The 16,308-nt window shown below is 60.1% G+C and overlaps 1 protein-coding gene across 1 annotated transcript; it reads left to right on the top strand.

Annotated features, from left to right (window-relative positions):
• Positions 1–8,005: 8,005 nt before the first annotated feature.
• Positions 8,006–9,601, top strand: UTS2R (urotensin 2 receptor). The gene has a single exon (XM_038546069.1). It carries the CDS (start codon positions 8,006–8,008, stop codon positions 9,158–9,160), a length of 1,155 nt encoding a protein of 384 aa, XP_038401997.1. The 3' UTR covers positions 9,161–9,601.
• The last annotated feature ends 6,707 nt before the right edge of the window (positions 9,602–16,308 follow it).

Genomic DNA, 16,308 nt, shown 5'->3' with positions numbered 1-16,308 from the left:
TTGAGAAAACACATTGATGCAGCAGCAGTTCGAAACACTGCCCTTCTCCGCCTCCTGATAATAGTCCCAGCATTTAGTGAGGTGGAGTCTGGCTTAGACTTTGCACCTGCAGGGGCACCTGGGGGCTCAGTGGGTGAAGCTCTGCCTTTGGCCCAGGTCATGATCCCAGGGTCCTGGAATCTAGCCCTGGGTCGGGCTCCCTGCTCCCTCTCTCCCCCATTGGTGATCTCCCACTCTCCCTCTCCCACTCTCTCGAATAAATAAAATCTTTTTTTTTTTTTTTTTTTTTTTTTAAATAAAATGTACCTGACTTCTCTCCCAAACAAACCCAGCCTGGTCTCACCTTCATCCCTTTCTTTCTCCATCCCTCCAGATTAAACAGTCCATTTATTCATTATTCCAGCAAACTCTTGTTTGAGGCAACCTTTTTTTCCTCAATGACCAGGCTTCTTTGCAGCCTGGGAGCCGAGGGACTGCAGGCCAGGAGCAGTCAGTCCTGCAGGAGGGCCCAGGTGGAAGCTCCAGCTCCATACAGGAAGACTGCAGATGGCTCCTCAGATCTTCTCGTGTGAAAATAGAGAAAACAGCAACGAATGAGATTACGGTGAAAATGAAAAAAGATAAAATACATCCTCGAAAAGTTAACTATATAATTGCCATATGAATTATGTACCCAAATGAATTAAAAACCTGCAGGTACACGCCTGTAACAGCACTGTCCGCAATCCACGTGGTCAGATGAAGAGCTAAGTGACATGTGGCACGTCCATACGGCGCAGGTTATTACTCGCCGTACACGGGAGTGAAGCTTCCACACGTGCCACGCTGTGGATGAACTTTGAAACCAGCCGCTCAGTGAAGGAAGCCTCACTGTTGTAGGATTCCACTCGCGTGAAATGTCTGGAACAGGCAACTCCATAGAGACAGTGGTGGTAAGTGGTTGCCAGGGACTGAGGGAAAGGGGGAGTGGGAAGTAACTGCTTAATGAGTGTAGGGTCTCCTTGGAGGCAATGGTAATGTTCTGGAACTGGGTAGAGCTGACCACTGCACAATAGTTAATTTTACGTTATGTGAATTTCACCTTAAATTTTAAAAACCAAATGTGAAAGTTGCAGCACATTGGTCCAGAGTAGAAATAACTGTGTGTTTTCTTCCCGGAGGACGTGTGAAGAATAACCCCATCCCCGACACAGCTGCAATGAATTATCCCATTCTGCGTAAAACCACTGCAGTTGGTTCTGGCAGTTAATGGAAGTGAGCTGGGGTGTTTGCAGTGGGATGTCACGAGCCTTTCAGAGGCGTGGATGAACTTTTATTGTTCAGATGCCACCTGCCCCTGAATTCCTGTTTCCTGCTTTCAGATTGAGAGAAAACAGAAAACTGCAAAAGGTTAGGTACAGTACAGTCCCACCTACGAAGATTTTACAGTGAATATTAATTGTACATGGAAAATACAAGGTCAAAAAAAAGCTTGGGAGTTGCCCAAAAGTCGGGGCAGGGACGCCTCTATGCAGGGAAGAGAATGGGAATGAGGACTAGGGACATTCTGCTTCTTTTTTTTTTTTAATATTTTATTTATTTATGACAGATACAGAGAGAGAGAGAGAGGCAGAGACATAGGCAGAGGGAGAAGCAGGCTCCATGCACCGGGAGCCTGATGTGGGATTCGATCCCGGGTCTCCAGGATCACGCCCTGGGCCAAAGGCAGGTGCCAAACCGCTGTGCCACCCAGGGATCCCCATTCTGCTTCTTAATACAACACTCTGAAACATGTTAAAAATGCTGTCACTTGATCTAGATGGTGGTACCTAGGCGTGTCATACACTGAGAGTGTAAAACTGATGGTGGCCATGGTGCTGCTGGTGGAGGTGCTGGTGATGCTCGTGGTGATGATGCTCGTGGTCACAGCGCTCCCGGTGATGGTGAAGGTGATGGTGAAGGACGTCCCCAGGAGAGACCCCCTGAGGTTTGGCTGCTGCAGAGCCCCCTTGGTTAGCTCTGAGCCCCCCACCCCCACCCCCCCCACCCCCGCCCCGCTGCTCGTTTGTGGATGGGGCTTCAGGGCTCCTGACCGCCGCGCTTCCCAGGGACAGAGGGAGCAGTCGGCTTGGACACTGTTGGGCGTTGTGCTCCCTCCCGGGACTCGGTGAGCACAGTGGCCTTGCGGGAGGGCCCGCGGGGGACGTCCGAGGGCCGCAGGTCCACCCTCCCTGCCCACTGACTCCTCTGCAGACCGCGGAGCGGCCCTCGGGACTCTGTCAGCAGCCCCTTCACTCAGAACGTGGGGTTTCGCAGCCCTGGAATCAGACCCTTTCCCACGGGTCACCGAGCCCGAGCGGTCCCACTGGGACAGCCTCCCCCACGGGGAGCCCCAGGAGGCGGGCCCACCGGCCTTCCCCAGGGGCCCGCAGGAGCCTTTCCGAGAAAAGACAGTGTTTTGTGTTCTTGAAATATCTCCCGCCTCGCTCACTTCAGCTTTCTGGGCTTGCACACTCTGCCAAGGGAGCACTCCACACCATACGTGCCTGCGCGGATGCCGGAGGCTCTCCACTGATTAACGGGGGGGGCCCCCAGCTGGAGGCCTGTGTATATTTTAGTTGTTTGGAACCAGGACTGGGGAGTCCGCAGCTTCTGAAACGGAAAGCAAGGAATGACGTTAGCAGTAGCACCAGGGGAAGGGTCTCCCAGGAAAATGCAGGGGCCCTCACCTCTGTAGAGGGGTCCTGGGGAGGTGGCAGGGCGGCCAGGGAGGGGTGGCCCTGCTGGGACCTTCCTCCCAGGCATGTGCCCTTAGCTGCGGGCAGTGCCTGGAGCCCATGGGCCTGACTGAGTTTGGGGGGGCCTGCAGCCGTTTCTGCCCGAGGGGGGGCTCCTCAGGCAGCCTTGGCCTGGACTCTGTCGGGGCTCGCTTCCTCCATCCCCTGGTCCTGCTCACCCCTTTATCTTTCTCACGCAGGATTGGAGGGGCCGTGATAGAATGTGCCTCTTTGACAGGTCTGTGGCCCAGCTGGATGGACACCTGTAAAGAGACTCACGAAGCCAGATTTCTGTCCGTGGAACCTCGTTTTCCATGCAGTTTAGTCATGCAATTGGAAGTGAGTTCTTTTTTTTTTTTTTAATTTTTATTTATTTATGATAGTCACAGAGAGAGAGAGAGAGGCAGAGACACAGGCAGAGGGAGAAGCAGGCTCCATGCACCGGGAGCCCGATGTGGGATTCGATCCTGGGTCTCCAGGATCACGCCCTGGGCCAAAGGCAGGCGCCAAACCACTGCGCCACCCAGGGATCCCTGGAAGTGAGTTCTTACAGGAAAACTGTTATTTCAAAACATGATGAACCCAAAAGCAAAACATTGAAGTCACATTAGTGGAAAGTGGGGATTTTATAATTATAATTTATAATTTAACGGTCCACCAAGTGAATCACAGGCGGCAGAGTCACTCTGCACGGAACACAGTAGGTTCTAGGGGTGGAGTCCCCACAACCCCTGAGGACGGAAGCAGCCCCTGAATTCCCGTTTCCTGCAGGAGCCCTGGCCCCACGCGCCCTCCCTCGGCTCTGGACTGAGCAGTGAGCCCCCCTCTGTGCATGCCCAGGTGCTCTCAGGTCCAGGTCGGGTCACCATGTAGAAGAGGAAGGTTCTCGGTGTCCCCCACCTACAAGGGGCCATCTCTGGCCACCAGCATCTCCAGGCCTCTCCCTACCTCCCTCTCCCCACCCTTGATCCCTGTCCCCCACACTCAGGGGGGACACACATCAGTGGGGAAGGGGACAGCCCAGCCCCTTCCCCACTGTCTGTAGGGTGTCCCCAGCATGCACACTGGATGCCCACTTGCCCTTCCCTCATGGTGCGAATGGAGAGAGGGCCATGGACTGTGCGGCAGGTGGCTCTGCAGGACGTCCTGATGGGCCCAAAGGTGCTCAGAGGAGGGCAGGGAGCCGACCTGTGCTTGGTGATGACTGTCCTTGGTCATTTGTACATCCCAGTCTGTGGCCGTGGGGCCTCAGGGCGCAGGGCTCAGGCCTCAGGCCCACCAGCTGGCCAAGGGCTGTGTTCCTGGAGGCTTCCTTCTGTGACCCAGACATGCGAGGGGTTCCGGGGTTATGGGGATGTATGGACCAAGGCAGCAGATAAGGCCAAACATGACAAGGCCCATCAGACTGAGTCACCTGCTCATGGAGGTGAGATAAGACGCGTCTGTGAGTCCCCTTGGCCAAGAGATGCGGTGGGGTGACACAGATGCTCCTGTACCAAGACCCGCGGGTTAAGGGTCTCCATCTGTCAGTGAGAAGTGGGGAGTGCTGCTCAGAGGGGCCAGGCTCCCTGAAAATGATGGAGCCATCTGGAAAACACCTGACAATAAGGATGGTTAGGACTTTTCAGAGATAAAGGAAAGAATAGCACCCATAGAAGGAGCAGGAAATCATTAAACCAGACACAGTCCCATTCCAAGAGGTGGCACAGCCGGAGGGTCACAGATGGACGGAGCGTGGCATGTACACACGTACACACGAGAGAATGTTATTCGGCAGTGAAAAGGAGGGCGATTCAGACGCGAACCACACGGCGGATGAACCTTGAGGCCGTTACACTAAAGGGAAAGAAGCCCGGAGCTGAAGGACACTGTTCTGTATGACAGCGGGGGCCCGAGGTCCCAGGGGGCGACACCTCAGAGACAGGAGGTGCGCGGGTGGAGAAGATTTGAGGGACAGGATTTCAGTTTGGGAAGAGAAGAAACTTCCGGAGATGGTGACGGTTGCACAGTGTGAGTCATTAGTGGCACCGGCTCCTCGCCCCTCAGTCGCCCCCACTGTCCCCCGCATCACGCACACACGGACTCGGAGGGAGACGCTCAGGGGCGACGGCAGGAAACGGAGCCTCGTCCTGACCCGACGGAGCACCCGGGGCTCCCACTCTCCTGCCCCGACCTGTCCTGCGCTCCCCGCGCCCCGACCGCACCCCGCGGCCCCAAGGCCTGGCGTCCAGGGCCCGCTTTCTCCCCCGCTGACCCCCGCTCCCCGCCCCTCCCTCCAGCACGGCCCCCACCTCCCCGCCCCCCCACACCTCCCAGCTGTCTAGCACCTTCCCCCGCCCCCACGCCGCCCCCTCCAGCGCCCCCTCTGCCCCGGGTTATTAATACCCGCCCCGCGCATTCTCAGCTGGCGGCCGGGCAGGTGGCGGCGACCGGGGAGCGGGGAGCGGGGAGCGGGGAGCGGGGAGCCGGGAGCCGGGAGCCGGGAGCCGGGAGCGCAGCCTTCCTGGCGGGACCGCGGCGGGCGCCCCTCCGCCGACCCAGGAGCCCCCCCGCCCCGCCCAGCGCTCGGGGACCCGCACGGCGACCCGGGGCTCAGGGTGGACCCCACGCCGCTGAGTCCGGTGAGCGCGGCGCCGTGGCGAGTGCGGCGGCCGGGGCTGGGGCGGGAGTGTCCTGGGGTGACAGGGCGTTGGCGCATCGGGGTGTCCAGGCATCGAGGTGTCAGGGCGCTGGGGTGTCGCGGCGCCGTCCCGCTGGCCCCTTGGAAGCCGCGGGTGGCAGGGGACTCCGCGGGGCTCCGCATCCCTGGTGGTCACCCCCCAGGCCCACAGCCCTCGGCAGCCCCAGGGGACCCCTGGCCGGGCACCTGACCGGAGGCTGGGCCGGGTCCCCTCTGCACGCGGGGTCGGTCCGCAGGGTGGGACCTGTTACTACAGACACTGGGCGTGCAGAGCAAGAAAACCCGAAACCGTCACGGTCCCTGGACGCTGGGAGGTGGGGGGACACAGGCGCCTCTCCTCCGTGGTTCGGTACCCCACGTTTGGGGGCTTTTTTCGTTTCTTGTGGGGATAATCTTCATCCAGGAAGCACAGACCCTAAGTATGGTGTCCGTGCCCAGGAACCTCAACTCAGGTCAGGACGCACTTCGGTCCCCTCCCGAGGGCTCCCCAGTGCCCCAAGCCCTGCTCTGACCCCTGGCGCTGCTGTCCTGCCTGGGCGGCAGCCCCACCACCCAGCAGCATCCCCATCTCCGAGACCACCCGGCGGTGTCCTCGGGGTTCCTCACTCAGTCGCTGGTCTGCATGATCATCCAAGTCAGGGACTGAAGCGACACGTCCCTCCTCTGCTCATTGCAACCTTTGTGGAGACGTCAGTGTTTATCCGTGCGGCTATTTACGGACATTTGGGTTGTCCCAGCTCCCGGATACCAGGACTAGGCTGCCTGTCAACCTTCTGGCTGCTGTTTTGGGGACAATGGCACTTGATCTCTTGGGGTCCCAGTGGGAATGTGCGGGGAAGGGGGCTGTTCCACCAAGGCCGGCACCACGCTGCTTTCGGTCACACACAGAAGGGGCTGCTCGGTGTCACACTCCCACCCGCCGCTGCGGGGGCCTGGCACAGGCATCTGCCCTTCTGACTCTGCCGCCACCGAGGGAGCGGTGGTCTTCACCTTAGTGACCCTGATGACTAAGGATCCAAGCTGCTCTCGGTGCGCCGCTCAGACCTTCGGATCTCCTCTTTTGAGAAGGTCTGTCCAGATCTCCCCGCCCACAAGTGGTTAGACTGTGTTAATGTACAGCTCTTTCCTTTATTTTGGTTACTAGTTCTTTGTCCTCTAGTAATCTTTTCCCGGGGCGTGATTTACATTTTTACTCTCCTTGTGAGGTCCCTAATTTTAAAAAGTCTGTTTGATTGGTCTTTACCTTTTTGGCAAGCGTTTCCTGTTCTTTTGTGAGAAAACTTTGCCTGTCTGTGGTCTTGCAGGTATTCTATGTTTCTTCCAGAAGCTTGACTGATGTATTGATTTAACCTATTATATGCAGATCCACAGTCCACCTCAAATTATTTCTGTGTATGGCATGACCAAGGCTCGTGTCCCCATGTGAACAGAGAGAGATTACAAACACTTTCCCTTTTTCACCACTCGTTTTTTTTCTATTTGAACTTTAAAAATCGGTGGATGTTACTTCTGCAATCTAAACAAAACATTTGGGCAGCCCAGGTGGCTCAGCGGTTTAGCACCGTCTTCAGCCCAGGGCGTGATCCTGGAGGCCTGGGATTGAGTCCCGCGTCGGGCTCCCTGCATGGAGCCTGTTTCTCCCTCTGCCTGTGTCTCTGCCTCTCTTTCTCTGTGTCTCTATGAATAAATAAATAAAATCTTAAAACACACACACACACACACACACACTTTTTTTTTTTTTTTAAATGCAGAAGAAATAATTGGGAGAAAGGACGCTGGAGTCAGTATGGCCCTCTGCAGGTCCCCCAGCCCAGTTGGGACTGTGCCCTCACACAGCCTCTTGGGTGTGGGAGGGGGTATCTGAGCTGATCTTTATTTTTTATTTTTTAAAAAATATTTTAGTGCAGCCTGGGTGGCTCAGCAGTTTAGCGCTGCCTTCAGTCCAGGGCATGATCCTGGGGACCCGGGATTGAGTCCCACATCGGGCTCCAGCATGGAGCCTGCTTCCCCCTCTGCCTGTGTCTCTGCCTGTCTCTCTCTCCTCTCTGTATATTCTCATGAATAAATAAATAAAATCTTTTAAAATTTTTATTTATTTATTCTTGAGAGACACAGACAGAGGCAGAGACATAGGTACAGGAAGAAGCAGGCTCCATGCGGGGAGCCCGATGTGGGACTCGATCCCGGAACCCCAGGGTCACAGCCTGAGCCGGAGGCAGACGCCCCACCGCTGAGGCCCCCGGGCGTCCCTGAGCTGATCTTTATTTTTTTTTAACTTTTTTTTTTTTTTAATTTTTATTTATTCATGATAGGCACACAGTGAGAGAGAGAGGCAGAGACACAGGCAGAGGGAGAAGCAGGCTCCATGCACCAGGAGCCCCACGTGGGATTCGATCCCGGATCTCCAGGATCGTGCCCTGGGCCAAAGGCAGGCGCCAAACCGCTGCGCCACCCAGGGATCCCCCTGAGCTGATCTTTAAAGCGCATGTTCTTCTGTTGCCCGCAGATGCCACCGCCCCACCCAGAGGAGCAGCACGCCCAGCACCAAGCCCAGCGTGAGGCGGCACAGATGGCACTGAGCCCCGAGCCAGCGAGCGGGTTCCCCGTGCTGGCTGCGACGGGCAGCACCATCCCCGAGCTGTCGGGCGCCCCCGATGCCTCCCACAATGGCTCATGGGCCAGCCCGGCGGAGCCCAGCTCCCTGGAGGACCTGGTGGCCACTGGTGCCATCGGCGCAGTGCTCTCAGCCATGGGCGTGGTGGGCGTGGCAGGCAACGCGTACACGCTGGTGGTCATGTGCCGCTTCCTGCACACCTCGGCCTCCATGTATGTGTACGTCATCAACCTGGCGCTTGCTGACCTCCTGTACCTGCTCAGCATCCCCTTCATTGTGGCCACCTATGTCACCAAGGAGTGGCACTTTGGCGATGTGGGCTGCCGCGTCCTCTTCAGCCTGGACTTCCTGACCATGCACGCCAGCATCTTCACGCTGACCGTCATGAGCAGTGAGCGCTACGCCGCGGTGCTGAGGCCGCTGGACACGGCGCAGCGCTCCAAGGGCTACCGCAAGGTCCTAGCACTGGGCACGTGGCTGCTGGCGCTGCTGCTGGCGCTGCCCATGATGCTGGCCATCCGGCTGGTCCACAGGGGCCACAAGAGCCTCTGCCTGCCGGTCTGGGGCCAGCGTGCCCACCGTGCCTACCTAACGCTGCTCTTCGGGACCAGCATCGTGGGGCCCGGCGTGGTCATCGGGCTGCTGTACGTGCGCCTGGCGCGGGCCTACTGGCTGTCCCAGCGGGCCTCCTTCGCTCAGACGCGGCGGCTGCCCAACCCCAGGGTGCTCTACCTCATCCTGGGCATCGTGCTGCTCTTCTGGGCCTGCTTCCTGCCCTTCTGGCTGTGGCAGCTCCTCGCCCAGTACCGGGGGGCCCAGCCGCTCACGCCCCGCATGGCGCGCATCGTCAACTACCTGACCACCTGCCTCACCTACGGCAACAGCTGCGTCAACCCCTTCCTCTACACGCTGCTCACCAAGAACTACCGCGAGTACCGCCAGCGCTCGCTGCGCGCCAGGGCCGCCCGTGGGCCCGTGCCCGCGGGCCACTTCCCGCGGTGCCGTGTCCGCTTCCACCGTGGCTCCGGTCACTCGCTGTCCTCCAGTGGCCAGCAGGCCACGGAGACCGCCGCCACGTCCCAGGCGGCCCCAACAGTGCTGTGTGCCTGAGGGGCCTGGGCCCCACGTGACACTGGGGTCCGAGGTCTGAGGTGGCTGGAGTCCCGCAGTGAAGGGTCCCAGAATGCAGGCTGCCCTTCGAGCCCCTCCTAGCCCATCAGCCCCCCGTTACTTAGTCTTTTTCCAGAAACTTCCCTGCTCTCCTTTCTGCATCAAAAGGAGCATCAGCCTCAGCAGCCCGGAAACCCCACAGCTGGGCCCTTGAGGAGGGTCCGTGGGAGGCTCAGGCCCAGAACCAGCTCCTGAAGATCACGGCACACACAGTCTTCACCACCCACAGCAGTAGATGTGCATGCCTGCTGCCACCCATGGCGGCACGCTCCCCTCCTGGCTGTGGCACCCATAACCGCCCCTGCTCCTGACCTCCCCAGCTCCCGCATGGCTCTTCTGTTCTGGGCGCATTAGCATTAGAACAATAAAGCCTGAGCTCTGCGCGCCCCTGTCCCGCCTCAGCAGTGGGGATGGGATGTCGAGCCAAGCGGTGGGGAGACGAGGAAGGGCACGAGGAGGCACGAGGAGGAGCATTGGGTGGCTGGGAGGACGCGAATAACCTTGGAGGCTGGTCCAACTGTCCTGACCTGGTGGGCAGGTGCCATCCAGCCTGCACCAGACCCTACGGTGTGGGGCCTGAAACCTTGTGAGCAAGATAGGGGAAGACCAGCCCCACCTTGCTCAGGGAAGAGGGGGCAACTGGGCCATGGTGCAGTGGGGCAGGAACTGGGGGTGCTGAGATCACACCCCTTCATGGCACAGGGCTTTGTCTCATGTCTCCTGGGAACACGGAGGCCACCAGACTGCCCTTAGCCCCGGAGAAGGGTTTTAGGCCTCTCCCTGCCCCACCAGCCTGTGCACTCTGTACTGAGGCCCGGCCCCCACCCCTAGGCCGGTCTCAGCCTCGGCTGCAAGTCAGACTGAGAACCATCCAGGCCCCACCAGGATCCTAACGCGTGGGCCCGTAGAGAGCTGCTGCCCCTGCCAGTGGCCCCTAAATGTGGGGTCTGGAGCTGTCGGTCCCACTTAAGACCCCAAACGCTTTTGGAAGGGAATGGCCTGAAGTGTGTACCTTGACCAACACCCGGGGTCTCTGCTTCCCACATCCTGATTTTAGGATGTGCTAAAAAGCCCCCAGCTTTGGAGACCAGAACTCACCTCCCAAAGTGTCCCTGGAGCCCCTGTTCATCTGCATGTGAGAATGTTTTTTGCACCATATCTTGGAGTGATACTAAGGAAGTTACATTTTTAAAATATTTTTAAATTAAAAGAGATTTTTTTTAAGTTTTTATTTATTCATAAGAGACACAGAGAGAGGCTGAGGGAGAAGTAGGCTCCCTATGGGGAGCCTGATGTGGAACTTGATCCTCGGACTCCGAGGTCACGCCCTCAGTGGAAGGCAGATGCTCAACCACTGAGCCACCCAGGCGTCCCTTTTTTTTTTTTTTTAATATTTTATTTATTTATTCATGAGAGACAGAGAGAGAGGCAGAGGGAGAAGCAGGCTCCATACAGGGAGCCCGACATGGGACTTTATCTCAGGTCCCCAGGATCAGGTCCCCAGGATCACGCCCTGGGCCCAAGGCGGCACTAAGCCACCAGAGCTGCCCGTCCCCCTTTTTTTTTTTTTTTAAAGATTTTATTTGAGAGGGAGAGCACAAGCAGGGGAGGGTCAGAGGGAGGAGGAGAAGCAGACTTCCCGCTGAGCAGGGAGCCTGAGGCCGGACTCGATCCGGGACTGACCTGAGCTGGAGGCAGACTCTTCACCGGGGGAGCCACCCAGGCTCTCTGAAATTTTAAAGTTTTTTTCTAAGGAGCGTCCACGCCCAGCACGGAGCCCAACATGGGCTTGAACCCACGACCCTGAAACCGAGACCTGAGGTGAGAGGGTGAGTCAGACGCCCAACCACCCGAGCCACCCAGAAGCTCCAGGGAGTTACTTTGCCAAGGTGAGGGCAGCAGCAGGGGTGTCTGGGGGAGCCCGACTCCCCGTGGGAGGCAGGGCACAGCCTCGGGCCGGGCCGGGTGGAGGCTCAGGTAGGTGCAGGGCAGCAAGTTTCAGGGGCCACAGCCCCAGGGCGCAGGGCGGCCGAGCCAGGACCCGCGAGTCCCCCCACAGGGCCAAGCGGAGGAGGATGTGCCTTCCCACGGGCGCACCTGGGCCAGATGGAAACACAACCTGCGGACCCGGGCCGCGTGGACCCGCCTTGCCTCGGCCCAGCCGGGTGGGGACGCCTGTCTGTGCGTGGCTGCAGGTCCCAGCGCCCCGGGCCAGGCCCGCTCCGGCAGCCTCACCGCCCACACCCTGAGGACCTCGGGCAGCAGGCAAGCTCAGCAGGGCAGGCTCAGCGGAGGTGGGAGGGGGTGAGGGGGTGGGGGGGGAGGGACCCCCCCCTGAGGGGATGGGGGGGGGGCCGACGCTGCAGGGCCGGGGAGGGAGAGCCCCAGGCTGCGTCTCTGGGCCTCCTGCCCGCAGGCTCACGGCTGGTCAGAAAGGAAATCCCTGCTTTGCGGAGGCGCCCCCACTGCCTCCCCGACAGGCCCCACCTGCGGCGTCATCGTCATCCTGCCCCAATCCCAGGTGACCCGCCCTGGCCCACCCCTCCCTCTTCCCCCATCCCCCCACTGCACCCCGCCCCTCCCTGGCAGACCCCCTCCCCTGTGCTTCAGAGTCGGAGCTGTTAGGCCCGGGGTGCACACAGACTCCCTCTTCTCACACATCGTGGGGGCTCCTGTAGGGCACAGTCAGCCCCATGCGGGTGCAGCCCCCCTTCCCTGGCCCCGCTCACAGCCTCGCCCCAGGGCCCCTCCGTGGAGGCCGGGAGATCCATGGAGGCCTCGTCTGGCCCAAGACCCATGACCTGTGGGACACAGTCGGGCTTCTGGGCCCCCCCAGGCTGCCCTGCCTGCTCCGAGGCCAGGCTGGTTCCTACAAGAGGACCCCTGCCTGCAGCCCCCCGCCACCCCCCAGGGCCCTGAGGCCGCTGAGGGTTCCAGGAGGGCTGAGCTGGGGCAGGAGCTGGAGGGGGCTCGAAGGGCCTGGACCAGAGCGGGCGGGCTGTGGGTGGGGGGTGTCCCAGGGCAAGGGGTCGCCCAGCCGGAGGGTGGGGGGGTCCCGGGTGTGAGGGGGGAGTCCCAGGGAGAGGGGTCGCCCAGCTGGAATGTGCAGGGGCCAGAACTGAGCTCCAAGCCCTCAGGGCCGTCCTTGCTCAGGGACACGGGCACCCACCTGTCAGTTCACAGGGCGGTGCAACCATCACCAACCCAGCCGCCAGCCGGGGTGCCCCAGGGAAGCCAAACCGATAGGCCACCGAGGACACGGGATTTCTTTTCAGGACTGACTGTGCAATCAGGGAGCCCAGGCTGGAGGCTGGGGCGTTCGCGCTGCAGCCTCGGGGGTGGAAGCCCTGCTTTCCTGGGAAACCGCCATGTTTCGCTCTAAGGCTTTCAGCCGAGTGGACAAGGCCACCCCGTGAGGAGTCAGTGGGCCACAGAGGTCCACTCACCCACGTTGTACTGGGGTCAGCACCCTGTTCCTACTTACAGCGGAGTCCTCATTGTGGGGCCACCCGACTGCGGATGTGCCCATGGGTCACAGGCTGTGAGCTGTGGCCGCCTCTTCCCGAACCGGGCAGAGCTGCTCTGGACACTCGTGCACATGTCCCCTGCAGAGCCAGAGGTCTCCCGACCCCGCAGCCTCCCCGCACGTGCTCCCCCTGGGCACGCGCCGTTTCATAATAAAAGAGCAGCTGCTCTGGTGCACTGGCCGCTCGTGACCTTGACAGCCTCTCAGAGGCAAGTGTCTGTGAGGCGGGGCAGGCCTTGTGCACACCAGCTGAGGTTGGCGTCAGGACGGGGCTGCTCAGGGAGGGCTGGGTGGCCGCGGCTGGAGCCTCCCCTCCCGGGCCATGGCGCCTTGGCTTCTGAGCACAGGGAGCCCAGGGGCGTGGGTGGGAAGGGGCCTGCAGGGCCCTCGGGAGGCGGACGGCGCCGCCGTGGCCCTCATCCCCGTGGATCAACTGGACGGGCCAGTTCCCCTGTCCCCTGACCCAGGACAGACTCTGGCCAGGCACGTCCATGGGCCTAGTGTGCCTCAGATCGGGCCAGGAGGCCGTTCAACAGTTCCCAGGGAGGGAGGGCCTTCTCTGTGACCCCCTCATGTTTTCTGGAGCCCAAGGTCACAGGGCTTTGGTTGGGGACTCAGGGACCCAGGCCAGGCCTGCCTCCGCAGGCTCTAGGGTCCATCTGCTGGCTCCTTGCCTGGGCTCTGGGGACACAGGGGACCATGCCCTTTCAGGTGGGGGAAGGTTGGCAATTGTCAGTTGAAATGTGGTATGTTCCCCTTTTCTGGGGAAATTTGATCTAGAGACAAGGCTTCTGGTCACGGGAGCCTCAGGGGTGACCTCCTCCCTGGACAGAAAGGGAGAGCAGGGAGGAGGGGGAGGGGATGGGAGCAGCAGGTGCTCTGAGGCCACAGCACTGGCTGCCGGGAACCCAGCGGACCCTCCGTGTGGGTCCAGCCCCAGCCTCCAGAGCAGCAGGGTCAGCAGTGGAGATGGGGGATCTGGACACAGGCTGATGGGCACAGGACGGCTAAGGGGCACCCAGGGTGATGACAAGCTCCCTAGCTGTTTAAATGCTGTCCACTCCACACTGATCTGCACAGGAGGAAGAACACGAAGGCCAGGCCATCCATGCAGGTGCTCTGGGCTGCTCCTGGGTCTCTAGAAGCTTCCAGGACAGTTTGCAATGTTCACTTTCCTTCTGGACATGCTGAGCCACCCCACCTGCTCTCACCACCCCATCTGGAAAGGAGGGTCTCTGTTCGTGGGGGGCTCAGGGTGCCTGTGCTCTGGGCCCCGGGGTTTGGGGACAATAGGAGGACTCTCCTCTGCACTTCACGTAGAGGAGTGATGACCACAGCCAGGGGGTTTCCTCCGAGGCATGAGACTGTCCCCCGAGGTCTTGACCGCTCACACAGGGTGGCCCAGGCTCAGAAATGGAACAGCCCAGAGTCCGGGGTCCCCCAGAAAGCGAGGTGTCCAGCACAGGAGGGAGGTTAAGTTCCAGCAGGAGGACCGTGGGCTGCGTCCAGGCAAAGTAAAATCCAGATGGATTCTATGGCAGCTGTGAGTCATAACATCATTAAAACAAGAAAAAACAGGGATCCCTGGGTGGCGCAGCGGTTTGGCGCCTGCTTTTGGCCCAGGGCGCGATCCTGGAGACCCGGGATCGAATCCCACATCAGGCTCCCGGTGCATGGAGCGTGCTTCTCCCTCTGCCTGTGTCTCTGCCTCTCTCTCTCTCTCTGTGACTATCATGAATAAATAAATAAAATCTTAAAAAAAAAAAAACAATGAATCTATTTTTTTGTTTCTTAAGCAAGCTCCATGCCCAGCACAGAGCCCAACAGGGCTGGAAACTCAGGATGGTGAGACCAAGAGTGGGATGCTCAATGGATGGAAGCGTCCGGGTGCCCCTCCCTAGAATATGCTAGAATATATTTCCAGTATAAGGAATTGGAAGGCTTTTGTAAGCGTGACTTAGAACCCAGAACCCCCGTCCCCCCTCCCGATGGGGCCCTGCCCCCCAGAACTGCGCAGACCCTCCTCACAGGGCCCCAGAAGCCATGTCCTCGCCACTTGCCTTGACAGGTTTTGCTGCTCTCAGGACTTACCAGCGGGGTCTGGCCGCCGGCTGGTCGTCTGTGTGCTTTCCAGGTTTCCGGGCTATGGTCATCGCTACTTCGTTCCTGTCACTGGGGAGCTGGTGGCTGCACTGCCCCCCATTACCCACTGATGGCTTGTGGGCCCTGTGTTGGCTCATCATCCACAAAGCAACTAGGAGCACTGGCGTGGGGGTCTCTGCGCCCATTTCGCTGCATACACGCAGGCGTGGAACAGCAGGTGCGAGGGGTCCTGTGTCTGTGTCCCCCTGGAGCGGATGGCATTTGGGGCGCATGTGGGCAACGGATTTCTTTTCCCAGAAGGCAACTGAAATCGCTGTGTGAAGCACGGGCTGCCTTCCATTGAACATACCATGAATTCAGACTTCGGTCTGTGGGGCTGGTAGGGCAGGGGGCCGGGGCGGGGGGCCAGGGCGGGGGAGGCCTTTGCAGGTGGGGCATGAGCCCCTCTGGAAGACCCTGGGCAGCGGAGCCACCGGGACAGGGAGCAGCTGGGACCGGGCGATGCCAGGCCTCCAGGCACGTGGCCTACAGGGTGTCACGCTCCTGGACGCCCAGCCCCCACCCCCTCACCCTACCTAGTTCCTGGGACAGGCTGTGGGGCCCAATAGGATAGTGGGGAATGAATGAGTGAATGAAGTGTGTTCTTGACGGGGACCGCTGCCTGTCCTCATTTCCTTTGTCCTCTGTACTCCGGGAGGCGGTGGAGGGGCTGTGGGACGGTGGGGACGGTTCAGAGCCCAGCAGAGGTCTCACTCCCTGGTGGCGGGCTGGCGGCGGGCTGGCGGTGGGCCGGGAGCCGTGGGATGATGGGTTTACCAGGGACGCGGGCCTGTTCCTGCTCCAGGCTCCAGGCGGCTCCGGCTTGGAGGGACCAGCCCCCCATCACGGATCACCGCCCTGGTGGGGCTGTTTTAGGGGCCCCCACCCCCCAGAGGGTTGCCTGCAGGGGGCTCAGGCCCAGGGACTCCGTGGCACACCGGGACAGCTGCACTTTGGAGGTCATTTATCAACGAGAAACCCACACTTGCGTTCCCCACACTCCTTGTCTTTGCAGGAACCCGTTCTTTGGGAAGGGAGCTGCACCTGAAGCAGTAGACACCACTGTTCACCTGCTGGGGAGACTGTGCTCCCCATGCACACCTCGGTGGGATGGGGAGTGTTGGCATTCGTGTGGGTGGCAGCACAGCGCCTGTGGGGCAATGCGTGGCCCTGTCCAGGAGGGCAGCCTGAACTCACCTCCTTCCACACCTGCACACACTCAGCTGGCTGGGCTTCCTGATCCCGATCCCCTGAAGGGCCAGCCTTGGGGGACAGGACTCTGGGGCTCCCTCATCCCCGGAAGAAAGCGCCCAGGGCTCGTCCCCAGCTGTGGGGCTACATTCCTCAACCGCCAGCCAGGCATGAGAAAGGAGGGGACTCAGCCAGCAGAGGTGGGCGCCCACGTCCCCGTGCAAGGGGG

The sequence above is a fragment of the Canis lupus genome, chromosome 9 (assembly GCF_011100685.1).
Source record: "Canis lupus familiaris isolate Mischka breed German Shepherd chromosome 9, alternate assembly UU_Cfam_GSD_1.0, whole genome shotgun sequence".
Classification (NCBI taxonomy): Eukaryota; Metazoa; Chordata; class Mammalia; order Carnivora; family Canidae; genus Canis; species Canis lupus.
Note: the sequence above shows the minus strand (reverse complement) of the source record. Positions and strands in the feature narration are given on the sequence as shown.

Coding starts and splice junctions, on each gene's coding strand:
- UTS2R (XM_038546069.1), top strand. CDS start 8,006: ATGGCACTGAGCCCCGAGCCAGCGAGCGGGTTCCCCGTGCTGGCTGCG.